This window comes from Phoenix dactylifera, chromosome 2, assembly GCF_051530095.1.
Source record: "Phoenix dactylifera cultivar Ajwa chromosome 2, Ajwa_hap1_PhDact_Kaust_v1.1, whole genome shotgun sequence".
Taxonomy (NCBI): domain Eukaryota; kingdom Viridiplantae; phylum Streptophyta; class Magnoliopsida; order Arecales; family Arecaceae; genus Phoenix; species Phoenix dactylifera.
This window is the reverse complement of record NC_143191.1, coordinates 39,666,281-39,678,666: the sequence shown is the minus strand read 5'-3', so window position 1 is coordinate 39,678,666 and position 12,386 is coordinate 39,666,281. Positions and strand designations below refer to the sequence as shown.

Genomic DNA, 12,386 nt, shown 5'->3' with positions numbered 1-12,386 from the left:
TTTCCAAGGTGCCTTCAAGAAATTTATGATAAGCTTATGAAGCTATCCACATCAAGGTAGCAGATAGGATGGTTACCCAAAATCCAAAGAAAAAGTTGTTCATTACAAGCAGAAAGCATCGTTTGCTGAATCCATGCTCTCAACGAAGGGATGCAGTTACCCGGCATTCTGAGCTCTAATACAATTCAGCTACACAGCTTGCACCTGTGATATCTCTGTCGACGAGGCTATTGTTCCTTCCAAGGCAGCTGATCGCAGGACATTGTGAGAACTCTCAGGAACTTCCGAGGTGATGCTCTGCATTGGAATATCGCTACCACCAGAATGGTTGCTCTTCTTATCCTTGTGACCGAACCATCCCAGAACTGAAGAAAGACCGGGGCCTGCCCTCTTGCGCTTTCTTGCACCCTCGACCCAACCGTGCAGCAGCAAATGCAAACGTTCGGCGAAGATTGCTCGTTTAAACATGTCGCCCATCTGAGTTCAATGAATTCAATCCATGAGAACCAACTCAAAAGTCCCACCGGGAGGGAGACTTGCATTGCTGTAAAAAGAAAATGGATGTATGACTGACCTGTGAGACGATAGCATACAAAGGAAGAGTGCTGTAGCTGCAGAGGAGTTGAATGATCACTCTGTCAAATTAATCCATCTCAACATTAGTACCAGTGAACCGCTTTATCTATTTTGTGTCGGAATTAATTGATATTCTAAGAATGTCATCAGATCCAAGGGGCCCAGAGGGCAAAGACAGAGGAATACCCGAAGACAAGACGAGGGACGAGATAACCCACACTTTCCATGATGCAGGACTTGAATCCATACGTGGTCTAAAGATTGTAGGATGAATCAGCAGAAATACACACATTGCAGCACATAGTCAGTCGCAGTTTACTTACCCAGATCCAGAAGAAAAATGCAATCTCAAAGGCATTCTGAAATAATATGAAATGAATCAAGTAAAGGACGATGTCAGGTCTATTGAACCAAAAATGTTCATCAGATGGCTTCACACGTGCTGCTCCTCCCTTGTCATCACCAGGCATCACTGCTAGATGAGCCAGCCGAGTAATAATGTGCTCCAGCTTTGCACCCACAACAAGCAGAAGCTGCAAATTCTCTGGAAAACTGCTCAGCTTCGGTTCGTAAACTAGATTCAACCTAATACAAGCTCAAGTTTCCAACTTGAAATTCAACAAATTCAATATATAATAATTAGCCTTTCAAGAAGCATGTTTTAGTTTTTCTAAAGTCTCAAGTCGACTCTTTTTTTTTTCCTCTGGCAGCAAGGTTTCAACACAACTTTGAATAATCATGATTTGAACCTCAGTAGGAATTATGAGTCCTTAAACTTCTTAGAATGCATTTATGCAGCACTGGTGCTGTTACAAGGCTTGGTATACTTACAATAAGAGGCAGGAAAGACAACCAGAAGTACGTGTGCCATCCTGCATTAACAATTTAAACTAAAAGCATTAATTAAATGGCATCTCTGTGCCTTATGAATCGTAGAATCATTTTTGCATATAGTATCCCTCCAATAAACCGTATGCATGGATGAAAGATCATCTTTGGCTTACATAGAGTGAGTTAGACATGGTGGTGTTTTGATTGGTTTCAACTACCAGCATTTTGTCACCATTTATACAAATGCTTAAATATAATAAGATCTTGCATCTTTCTTCGTAACTACCATGGATTTATAATGGCTGTGTGTGAAACTAAAATTGCTGCATAATTTACCTTTCTTTAATCTACAGCTTAACCTAATACAAATTCATACTGCCTTCTTCAAGTGTTAGGTTAGTTAAAGTCAAATCCAAGGATATAAGTTAAAGACATTAAACTGCAACACCGATTATAGGTCTTAATAAACTATACTATTTTCACTCTCAAATCCTTTATTATGTTGACAAGTAAACTAGATACAATTGCAGTGATCAAAAATAGATTTTCCATGTTTGTGTACAGGCTTAACATTCAAAATATAGGAAAGCGGACATTTTAACAGCTGCTTACACACTATTAGATAATGTGTTTACTATCTTTTGACCACCAAGCCAATACATAATTACACCAGAAAATACATATATGTTAAAATACATATATGTAATGAACATTACATTAACATGTATAGTTACTTAATAGTGGACTATGCTCTACCACACCTCACTTTTGGTGGGTGGTCGAAGAAATTTGAAAGATGAGTGAATACACCGTGCACCACTCACAGATATCCAAAAAAAAATACCACTACTCCCAACATACCGTGCACATTCAATAACAGGAAGATGACAACAAAGAGCCAGAGATACCAGCTGCATGAAAAGCAAGTTTCCAGTGAAAAGGTGTAAATGTGGCTAGACTTGGTAACAAGCCCAAAGGACTCAAGAAAAGATGAGAAATTATCAGTATGCATACCTTATGCCAACAACTCTCCTAAAATCATCCTCAAGAGCACGCATCATGTACTTGTGGAAATCAAAGTGCGGATGTGTAGGACAGTGACGCTGGAATTATACATAAAAGTTCATACAGTATCTGAGCATGTACAAGGTACAAGCATGGAGAAGAATAATAAAAATGTAAGAATTTCAAAATCCACAATGGCTAGCAGTGCTGCTCCTACCATGATGAATCCTTCTCTTAGTGCTCTGTAATCTGATTTAGTGACTGAGGCAGAAAACTGCTTGAAGAATGCAATCTACAACCAAATATGAGACAGAAGAACCATTTCTCAAGATAAATGCACATTTGAGTTAATTCAGAATTTCAAATTCTTTATGTAATCTCACCAAAAAAAATCCTTATGTAATAAATTTATCTTTCCTAATTTATACCTCAAGCATAACATGAGTTCCATATCTTGGTTTGGACAGAACACATTGCAGATCAAGATAATACCAGAATATGTAAAAAGAGGGTTCACAGGAATGCTTTAATATTTCGTCACTTTCTTTATTATTTCCCAAACAATCTTACATCTGTTTAAACCCTTATGAAGCCATGCCCAGATAATGTTCACTGAAAAGGAATGTCGCTGATAAGAAGTCCCTGTCCACACTCACAGAAATTCATATATTTAGTGAATTTTTGCAATTGACGCAACACCCAGGTCTGCTTTATAAATGTGAAGTATTGTCTGATTGAGAGGCAGTAGTATTAGAAGAGGGACAGGATACAATATATGTTTTGATTTGATTTTATCCAATTTTAATAAAAAGAAAAGAGAAGGAATTCATGAAGCAAACCCAAGCAGGATAATGCTTGTATATTATGGTTATTGCTTTCTTGATGCATTTGCCCAAGGAACTAAAATCTTAGTTTTCATGATGAACATAAGAGAATTTTAAAATCAAGATTCCACATAATACTACAAGGATCGTCAAGACCTATTAGGGATAGCTTCCAAAGTTCCCCATAGAAATTTGAATTTCCAATACAAAGAAAATGATACTGATCTCGTACTAAATTTTATGAATTATTGGACCCATGTTTGAGGTTGTGACATCAAATTAACTACTCAATCCTACACATCAGAACTTGTTAAACTGAAAATATTAATCTGTATGTAAACAAAAAGCAAGTGGAGAAGCAATATCATCTTTGAGAGCAAAACCACCCTAACCTAAACAGAAGTGACTGATAAGCCATATAGGTTGCCCCCAACATCAGTGAGAAAAGTTTAGTCATGATTTTCCACTTCCTGATAATTTGTATAATTGATAAAAGAGGAGTTTTCCCAACCAAAAAGTGGTAACAGACCGGCATGAAGAAACACAACAAAACTAAAGCAGAAGTCTTGCATCAACTTCTCTAAACCCCAAGGGCTATGGAGATGGATATCATTCGCTCCAATAAGAGTTTGAAAGGTAGACACGTTCTCTTGCAATGTCACACATGTCACTAGAGAAAGGTCGTCTTCCTTCGCTTGCCTAAAAGATTATGATATTGTCTTCCGCAGAAGCAGTCAATACATTAAATTCAAGCTATTCCAGTATTTCCCACACTAATTTTTCCTCCCACTTCATTCCGGATCTTCACCCTAAAAGGCCCAAAACCACCAAATTCTAAGAGACCCTGTTAAAGAAAAGGAGTAAATTTGACCTTGAGTGTTCCAGTAGTGATCAACCAGTAAGAATTCATAAAGCCAGCTGATAGACAAGGCATGATATATGGTTATGTTTCAGAATATCTAGGAGCAGGGCTTCCAACTTGGGTTCGGGTAGCAGATGCTACTCAACTATCTGAATCTTACTCCAAATTTGACTCCAGCCAAGTTAAGCAGACATGATTCCTTAGAGAAACTAGAAAGCCATTCCCCTTGAAACTTCAATTCCGAGGCCAAGAGAGCAAGTTCTATTACTCTGTGTACCCTGTATCTCCTCAAAGTTAATTAAATTTCAAAGGTCCTCCCTTCAAGCTTAGCCTCTAGCCACCTCATAATTATAAGATTAACATTTGAAGAATACCTAGTGAATTTCCTTCCAAAACCAACAAATGTGTCCGAAGTATTCTAGCCCACTCCCAATGGAAAAGAAGTTCTTTTTCCAATTTACCTTTCTTGAAGCCCATAAAATGAACATGCACACAAGGTAATTCACTATATTTGACTTTTAACAGTGGTCACTGTCTGGTCAAATTTTGATGAAATGAAACAACTCCCTACCACAGACTAAACTTGGCCTCATTATCACGAGCAGAATATTCTTTTTTCTTTTCAATACATGACATTATGCTGAAGTACACTACTATTCAGGATCATCCCACCTTCTAGTTTAAGAAACATAGATAGTATTCAAATTCTTTACAAGAGCCATATATTCTCATTCCTCCATCTAACATTCTGGCATTGGATTCAAAGTTATACTGGCGATCTTTATAAAGGACTCAAGTACCAGCAAATCATCCTGCACTCACACTGGCTACCCTCTGAAGATGAAAACAAGAACTCAAGGGCTTATCTCCTACAAACAAAACTGATATTGAAATAGACTTCCTGTTTACTGATGACACAGTGATTTAACCTGAAATATCTATTTCAACATGTAGATAACTTTTGAAAAAGAGAATGGAAAAACAATTTACATCTTTTGCATCTCCATCCCCACTCCATTCCAGCACCTGCGACAGTGATAACAGAGTCTGATGTTGTTCCCTCCCATCTCAAATTTCCACAATCACTTAATAAAAATAGTTGAATTCCATTTTTTGTGCTTCCCAATACCTAATCATTCTACAGAAATCAGATATTACGCTCCCAATTGACCAGGTTAAAAAGAAATGCAATAGATCTTGAAGCTTCATCAAGTCCTCTAAGACAATATTAGGAAACTTTAAATAGATATGAAATATCAAACTCCCTATATAAAATGGAAAAGCCTTGAGGCTGGCCCCAAGCGGCCAACTCCAAAAAGTGAAACCTCCCACTTTCTTGCATGCCCCACACATAAAGGGATTTAAGGTAAGTGTATAGTCCTAATACTCATCGCATGCCGGAATGAAACAAAGAACATAATGACATGAAGAAAAGGAAAGAAACTCCTTGAAAATAAATCACTTATTTGTTTCCTTTGGTGTGCTTTTTTTTCGAAAAAAATATATGACAGATATTATGGAGAGATTAGATACCTTTCTAATTTCAGTTGTTGAAACTCGAAAGAGATTAGATTCCTTGCATCATGTAAGCTGTTACTGAAGAAAATTATTATTTTTTTATCTGTTCCAACTTGAACTATTTTAAATTAATCTCAAATAAGATAATGAGGAACCATCTCTCAATCTTTTCAAAGATTTCTCAGCGTAGGTCCCATTTCTCCACCCATTATAATTTAAAATAATGCTCATCTAACTAACTATATCTCCAATCCTTGTTAACTGATATATTTAATCGAATCTCATTTAACTAAATATATCTCTAATCCCTATTAATCAATATCTTTGCTGAGAGAAAGAAGAGAACTGCACTATCAAAAACAGTACGATAGATATTAAATTATATAAATAGGAGAAAATCACAGTCATTCATATGTTCCAGCACATGCATTGCATGTGCAGAGATATAGTGGCTATAAAGTGTGAATGTGATGTGAATCTTTCTCCCTCCATCAATATAGACCTCCCCTTTTGTCCATCCTCCCTTTTGCTGGGTCAAAAATAGATGAGTAGAATACTCAAGAAAGACACTAGATGACAAAAGAAGCTCTATCATGCAACTCAACAATTTTGTTTGGTGCCAAATTTCCTCTCTTCATTTTCAACCCCACTAGAATATTTTATCTATGTTCGTGCAGGGTCCAACACCATTTCTAAGCATCATAGTATAAGGAAAATACTTCAGAGGTACTCCTTCCATACAAAAAGATGTGAAATGGACCATAAAGAGTGCACAAAGTAGGCCTAAAAGAACCAAAAACCGTGCAAGATATTCTTCCCTCTTAACATGTGTCTAGTAAAAGTATTCTCATCATATAACGAAAACAGGAACTTAGGAAGAGTAGATCTTCTAGTCTCAATGCCCTTGAAATCTTGAATGTTTAAAATAACCTTTTGAAGTTCAGCTCATATGGACATAAAGCAAGTACCGATCATCCAAGCTTTTCATCTCTCCATAAAGCCTATGGATAAATGACACTATCTCACTCCTCAGTGCAACCTTCACTTGATAACAAAGTAATAAAAGAAGAAATTGCACCATAATCCACCCATCCCTTTTGGTGAAAGTCCTGTGCAACTTCCATCACCACAAATTTTTTGGAAAATACAAAAAAGAAAAAAAAACATGGAACTAGAAGCTTTGTTATCTCCTTTCCAGGTTCAGTTGGTGCTTCTTCAACCTCCTCCTCCTCAAAAGTCTATCTCCATACCAAACTTAAGTTCTTAAGTGAACGAGAAAAATTGTCCAACTTCCAAATGACTCTTAACAGTTTTCTCTTTGAGATATAGATACTCAAGAAAAAAACAATATCCTTGCCCTATTCCTCAACCAATTTCCATTAACCTCTATTCATGTAAAAAAGTTCCATTGTTTTTGAGCATCAGCCACCATATGGAAGTATTAACTGTTCCCATCTGACTATCTTCCTCAATCTGCAACAAGAAAATATCTACCCTTCAACTAATTTGGATTTCCTACTTTAGCAAGCTTCAATAGGCCCTTGCTATTTGCTTTATCCAATATATCACTACTAGCTATCTCTTCAAGCAGCAATTTCAATTGATTCAATGTGCTAACATTTCCAAAAGGTTACTTTAAAGTCTAAATTAATGTCCATTCATGTAAAATTGGTTTGTGGAGAAAGGAAGCATCAGTAGCATTAGCACCAGAGGAAGAGAAAAAATATTTTGAAGTTCACACAGGCTGTAGCGGCCTGGTTAGAACAATGATTTGCCTTTTTAGTTAGGCATCCATGTCAGATCATTTCACAACCATGGCAAAACAGCTCATATGGGGATTTCGATTATGCATGGACCGTCATCCCAGTAGAAAATAACAAGAAATGATAAAATACTGCAGCATTGAAATTACTACAGAAAAGTGACTTACCAGCCAGCTTACAACTGCTGACTTCCTCCAAAATCCCATTGCACGCTCCTTGACAAACTCAAAGCGACGGTGATCTGGTGCTGTTGATTGTACAACAATATTACGATGCTAATATCAACAACAAAAGTCTGAAACAATTTACAAGGGCCATAAGCAAGACATAGGTCAAATTACGCTTCTCATGCTTGCTAATTTCTAGCTGAATTGCATCCTCCCAATGCTTCCAATGTCTAATCTGTAAACAGTATCACAAAATATTATAAGTTCCCCTCTTGCGCACGAACATTTATGTGCATGCCCATTCATGACAAGAAATAACTTTATAGCATGAATTTACCTTAGCTCCTCCAAGAACCATAGTAGTGGCACAGAACACAACATGAACAACTGCGAGAACGAAGATAAAGATGTGCAATTGGTGTAATGCTTCAAGGGATAACAGCGGAACCTTGCCCTAGAATTAGGGGATAAAAAAGGATACAATTAATATAGCCCATTATCATTAGACAAACTTCTTTAACTTGATCGACAAAAAGCAATTGACATTTGTCACACATACTCTTTTTTTTCTAGAAACAAAAACACGGGGGGTTGCTAACATCACAATATGAACCCTAGACCCCTCAGATGGAGAGAGGAATGCCAACTAGCTGAGACAAGAGTGGTCGGCGACACATGTACATATTTTTATGCATTATTTGATATATGTGTAGAGTTTTAATGTCAACAATTATAAAAATGAACCTTTGGTTACATTTGAAGGGCACACCAAAATGCTAAGGAACCTCTTATACATGCAATTGCCTCCTGTGACTTCTGCACTGGCAGCACTAATGATACTACTGCACATTTTCTTTCTAATGAGTAATTAGCAAGAGATGACACAACCAAATTATATATGCTTCTGTATTCAACATTGTCACCACTGAACATATATTTCAACATTTTATATCTCACGATCCTTTTCAAAATGCTAACCAATATTGTGCAGATATAGTTAAATTAATTATAACTGATTAAGTGCCTGTGTACGACTAGCTTGGCTGAGGCATCAACAAATGCTCTCTTGGCCCTGACACACCCCCCCCCCCCCAACACACACACACACACACACACAACAACAACAAAAAAAAAAAACACAGAGTAAAATGGTTAAGTGCATCTACCCATCTGGGCAAAGTTACAACCATGGCACCCAGCTACCCTAGGTATTCAAAATAGGTAACTTCCAAAAAGTTCCGAAAGGACACTTCTGTAAACAAAGACAGTTTATCTGAAAATATAAAATTTTGAAATAGATAAAAATCATAAATAGTATCTATGAATATTAATAAATAGTATTTTGCTGAAATTGATTGCAAATGCAAATATAGGCATATACACATAATTAAGTGCATAAGAACCATATTGAATATAACCATAACCGTCAAGTTTTGTCCCTGATATTTAGGGTTCACTTTTTCAATCATTCTTTGCCAACCATTTATATCAAGGGCTGCATCCACAATCATTAAACATTTTTCTAACTCTCGAGGAACACCCCATCCATGTTATCCAGGTCTTCCGCACCTTTTCGTTTGGAGGATTCAAGTGCTGTTGGTACATCCTGTACTGAGCAGTACTTTCAGACCTTATTGACCTTCCACCAACTGGCATCAATACAAGGTACCACATGTTCACCGAACCATATTTCGGTACAGGCTATGTACTTCAATACATACCATATCAACCAGTGATCAGTACAGGGCTGTACTGAGGCTTTTTGAACCTGTTTACAAGACATTTTAAAGCCCCATTCCTTTGCAGATGCAGCAGGGTCTTCTTCATATCTTTATTGCACATCCTTGTCTCAGTCAAATCTTAACCACTTCGTGTTTGATTGATGCAGCCCATACGCTTCTTTTAATGTGCTTGTCTCATATCTCAATTTTTTTATTTACCACACAATCTCATTAGCATCGTCATACTCATCTTGCATCCTTGAACCTTCTTTATTTTTTAAAATATGGGAAAATACATCATTCTATCTAATGCATCAATATCTGAGAAACACTCTGATCTCTAGAACCAGCTTTAATTCTGTTCTATATTTGTTTAATCTCTGTTTGAGAATATGCATGGTCCATTCTATAAAACGGTTGCATTAGTTACATCTTTGAATTTGATGTGGTATCATCCTCAATCAGACTTCCAGCAAGGAATCACGATTCACAATTAAGTTTATTTTAGTAAAACCAGAATTTTTTTCAGTTTTTTGCTGAAGATTCCAGCAACAAGGAACACAATCTGCTCCAGTAGCAAATTGGCAACAAAATGAAGGCTTAGGGCAAAGACAAAGCCAGAATTAGGAAACAATTGGAAGAAAAGCAGAGGAAAATAATGAATTCTATTAATTTCCACAGAAAGATTGATCAATAGTGAACACATTATCATGAAGGCTGAGATCTTGGCTGCTTTTTTTCATATACTTGTTGAACTATCGAAACAAATCATCTAATCCTTTTCTGCCCTTCATATTACCTATGCGCCATCTCTAACATTTCTTGAATCACCTCTTGTATGAAAATAACGCCTACAAATTCCAAAGCTACTATTCAATGACATAAATCCTGTTGGATGGGACCATCTTGGGTTTTGTAGTAGAAAGGGACATGATGAGAGCACAAAAGTGTGATTTACATACCGCTTGAATTAGTATTATTGTTAACAGATAATGATAAAATTGCCGATTTAATATTATATTTTTGTTGAGTGCAAGTGATCGTAAATCAAGGCTAAAATGCGTATTGGGTCTAGCAAGATGCATCAGCGCAGACCAACAGCAGAGCGCCTGGATCAGGCCATGGTGCAGAAGAATGTAGCAGGCTTAGCTCCACCAGATCAGAGAGGACCCAACCGCTTGAAAGAGTAGATGCCCTATAAGCCAATCATTTGATGGGTTTCTCTTTGTAATCCTCCAAATCATGTACTTTGACACTCGATATATATCAATAAAGGCATTGTGTTTCATCATTTGCTGCTTATCTATTTTATTATTGGATGATGAACCCCATAAATTAGGACATTGATTTTAGGGTTATGATGAGATTATACCAGTGAGACCTAAAATCCTAAAATCCTAATTTAGAATATTCCCAGTCAAATTGGTATATTGAGTCGGGGATCAATATTACCGGAAAGACTGGCACATCTTATGTATGCTCAATGTAGAGGGTGATTGATCTCACAATCACTTGTGTGAGACACTAATACAAAGATGTGGGTGCTCATTAGAGGAATGAGTTCACTGAAATGACCAGCCATGAGAACATCTTATGGATTCTTACTTAATTATCAAAAGATGGTTCTCATAGTGGGAGTTGTGCAAGTGATCCTTAGACCTGAGATCACCATGGTACCTTGTGCACTTGAAGCTATATTTTGGTTTACCCTCATTCACGACATTGCGTTGTGTACGGGGTATTCTGGATATGGTGGATTTTGTACGAAGGTTGTGAGTAGGTCAACAAGGAATCAGTCACTTCTAGTAAGAGAAGGTAACATCCTACTTACTCTAATCTTATGATGATTCACGAAGCCTTTGATCAAAGCAAAATGAATATTAGAAAGAGTTTCTAATGTTTCATTGTTTGAATTATCATATAAAAGATTGAGAGAGACATGAATAAGTGATTGAGTTTGATATTGATCCATGCTCGAGCACTTATTCAGGATGTAGTATGACTGAGGGATTGAATTGCACAGTAACTTTCCACTGAAGGGTATGTTTGGATTTGTCCAATACATTTCTCATCTTCCGGGTAGACATGATACGTTGCTAGACGTCAATCATGTCTTGTGGGTTGATCGGATCAAAGAGTTTGATTAGATCAAAGCATCAGAAAGGTTCTGATTGCTAAGTCAAGTTTAGCACTAAATTGAACCTAAATTGGATTAGAGGTATTCTAATCAGGTTAGGTCAACTTGCACCTGCACCTACTGCTGGCTAAGATAAGGAACCCAATGGGTCACACACAAGGGAATTGATCAAGGGTCTAATTGGATTAGATCATGTTTGCAAGATGAACATGCTAGCACGTGTTGCAAACCCTAGCTCCTGATTCAAATTAAATTCGAATATGATTCTTAGATTTGGTTGATCTAATATGATTAGATCATGACCTAATATGGGTTAGCCAAGAGTTGAAACCCATTTGGCTTTAATTAGACCTGATTTGATTAGGTTTAATGTTTTCTTTAAGTTGGTTAAACCCAATTGGATTGGGTTTGATAGGGCCTTCACTTCTGGACCATTGGATCGCTTCCTGGATGAAGGATCTGGTCCACTGGTTGGCGCCTTCATCTGGACCATTGGATGGCTTCCTGGATGAAGGATCTGGTCCACTGATTAGCGCCTGAATCTGGACCACTGGATGGCTCTCTGGATGAAAGATCTGGACCGTTGCTCAGCGCCTGAATCTGGACCACTGGATGGCTCTCTGGATGAAAGATCTGGATCGTTGCTCAGCGCCTGAATCTGGACCATCGGTGATGGCATCTTACTTCTGGACCATTGGATGGCACCCTGGATGATGATGTCTTGATCTGGACCATTAGATGGCACCTAGATCTGGACCATTGGCTTTGGTTCACTGCATTTGGGCCCTTGGATCATCAGGATTTAAGAGGGAGATGTGAGAAAGAAGTTGATACACCCTTCTCCTTAGCACCCCATCATGATGGGATGCATCTCTTGGCACATGCCTCATCATGATGAGGTGTGTGGATGGGATGCATCCCTTTATGATGCATCCCTCCATCTCTTATAAATAGGAGGTGCCTTGGGGTTCTAAAGATCATC

General features: G+C 37.5%; 1 protein-coding gene across 3 annotated transcripts in view; it reads right to left on the bottom strand.

The window, feature by feature from the left end:
• The window catches only part of LOC103713549 (MLO-like protein 13), a 31,214-nt gene continuing 18,828 nt past the window's right edge, over window positions 1-12,386 (bottom strand). For all 3 annotated transcript variants that reach the window (XM_008800517.6, XM_089928982.1, XM_089928983.1), the window contains 11 exons: window positions 7,884-8,000; window positions 7,721-7,781; window positions 7,547-7,626; window positions 2,630-2,704; window positions 2,422-2,510; window positions 2,269-2,318; window positions 1,408-1,448; window positions 900-1,109; window positions 763-830; window positions 575-635; window positions 1-477 (listed from right to left, as the gene is read on the bottom strand). In XM_008800517.6, coding sequence (XP_008798739.3) covers window positions 190-477; window positions 575-635; window positions 763-830; window positions 900-1,109; window positions 1,408-1,448; window positions 2,269-2,318; window positions 2,422-2,510; window positions 2,630-2,704; window positions 7,547-7,626; window positions 7,721-7,781; window positions 7,884-8,000 — 1,140 coding nt within the window. In that variant the 3' untranslated portion in view covers window positions 1-189. The remainder of the gene's footprint in view (window positions 478-574; window positions 636-762; window positions 831-899; window positions 1,110-1,407; window positions 1,449-2,268; window positions 2,319-2,421; window positions 2,511-2,629; window positions 2,705-7,546; window positions 7,627-7,720; window positions 7,782-7,883; window positions 8,001-12,386) is intronic.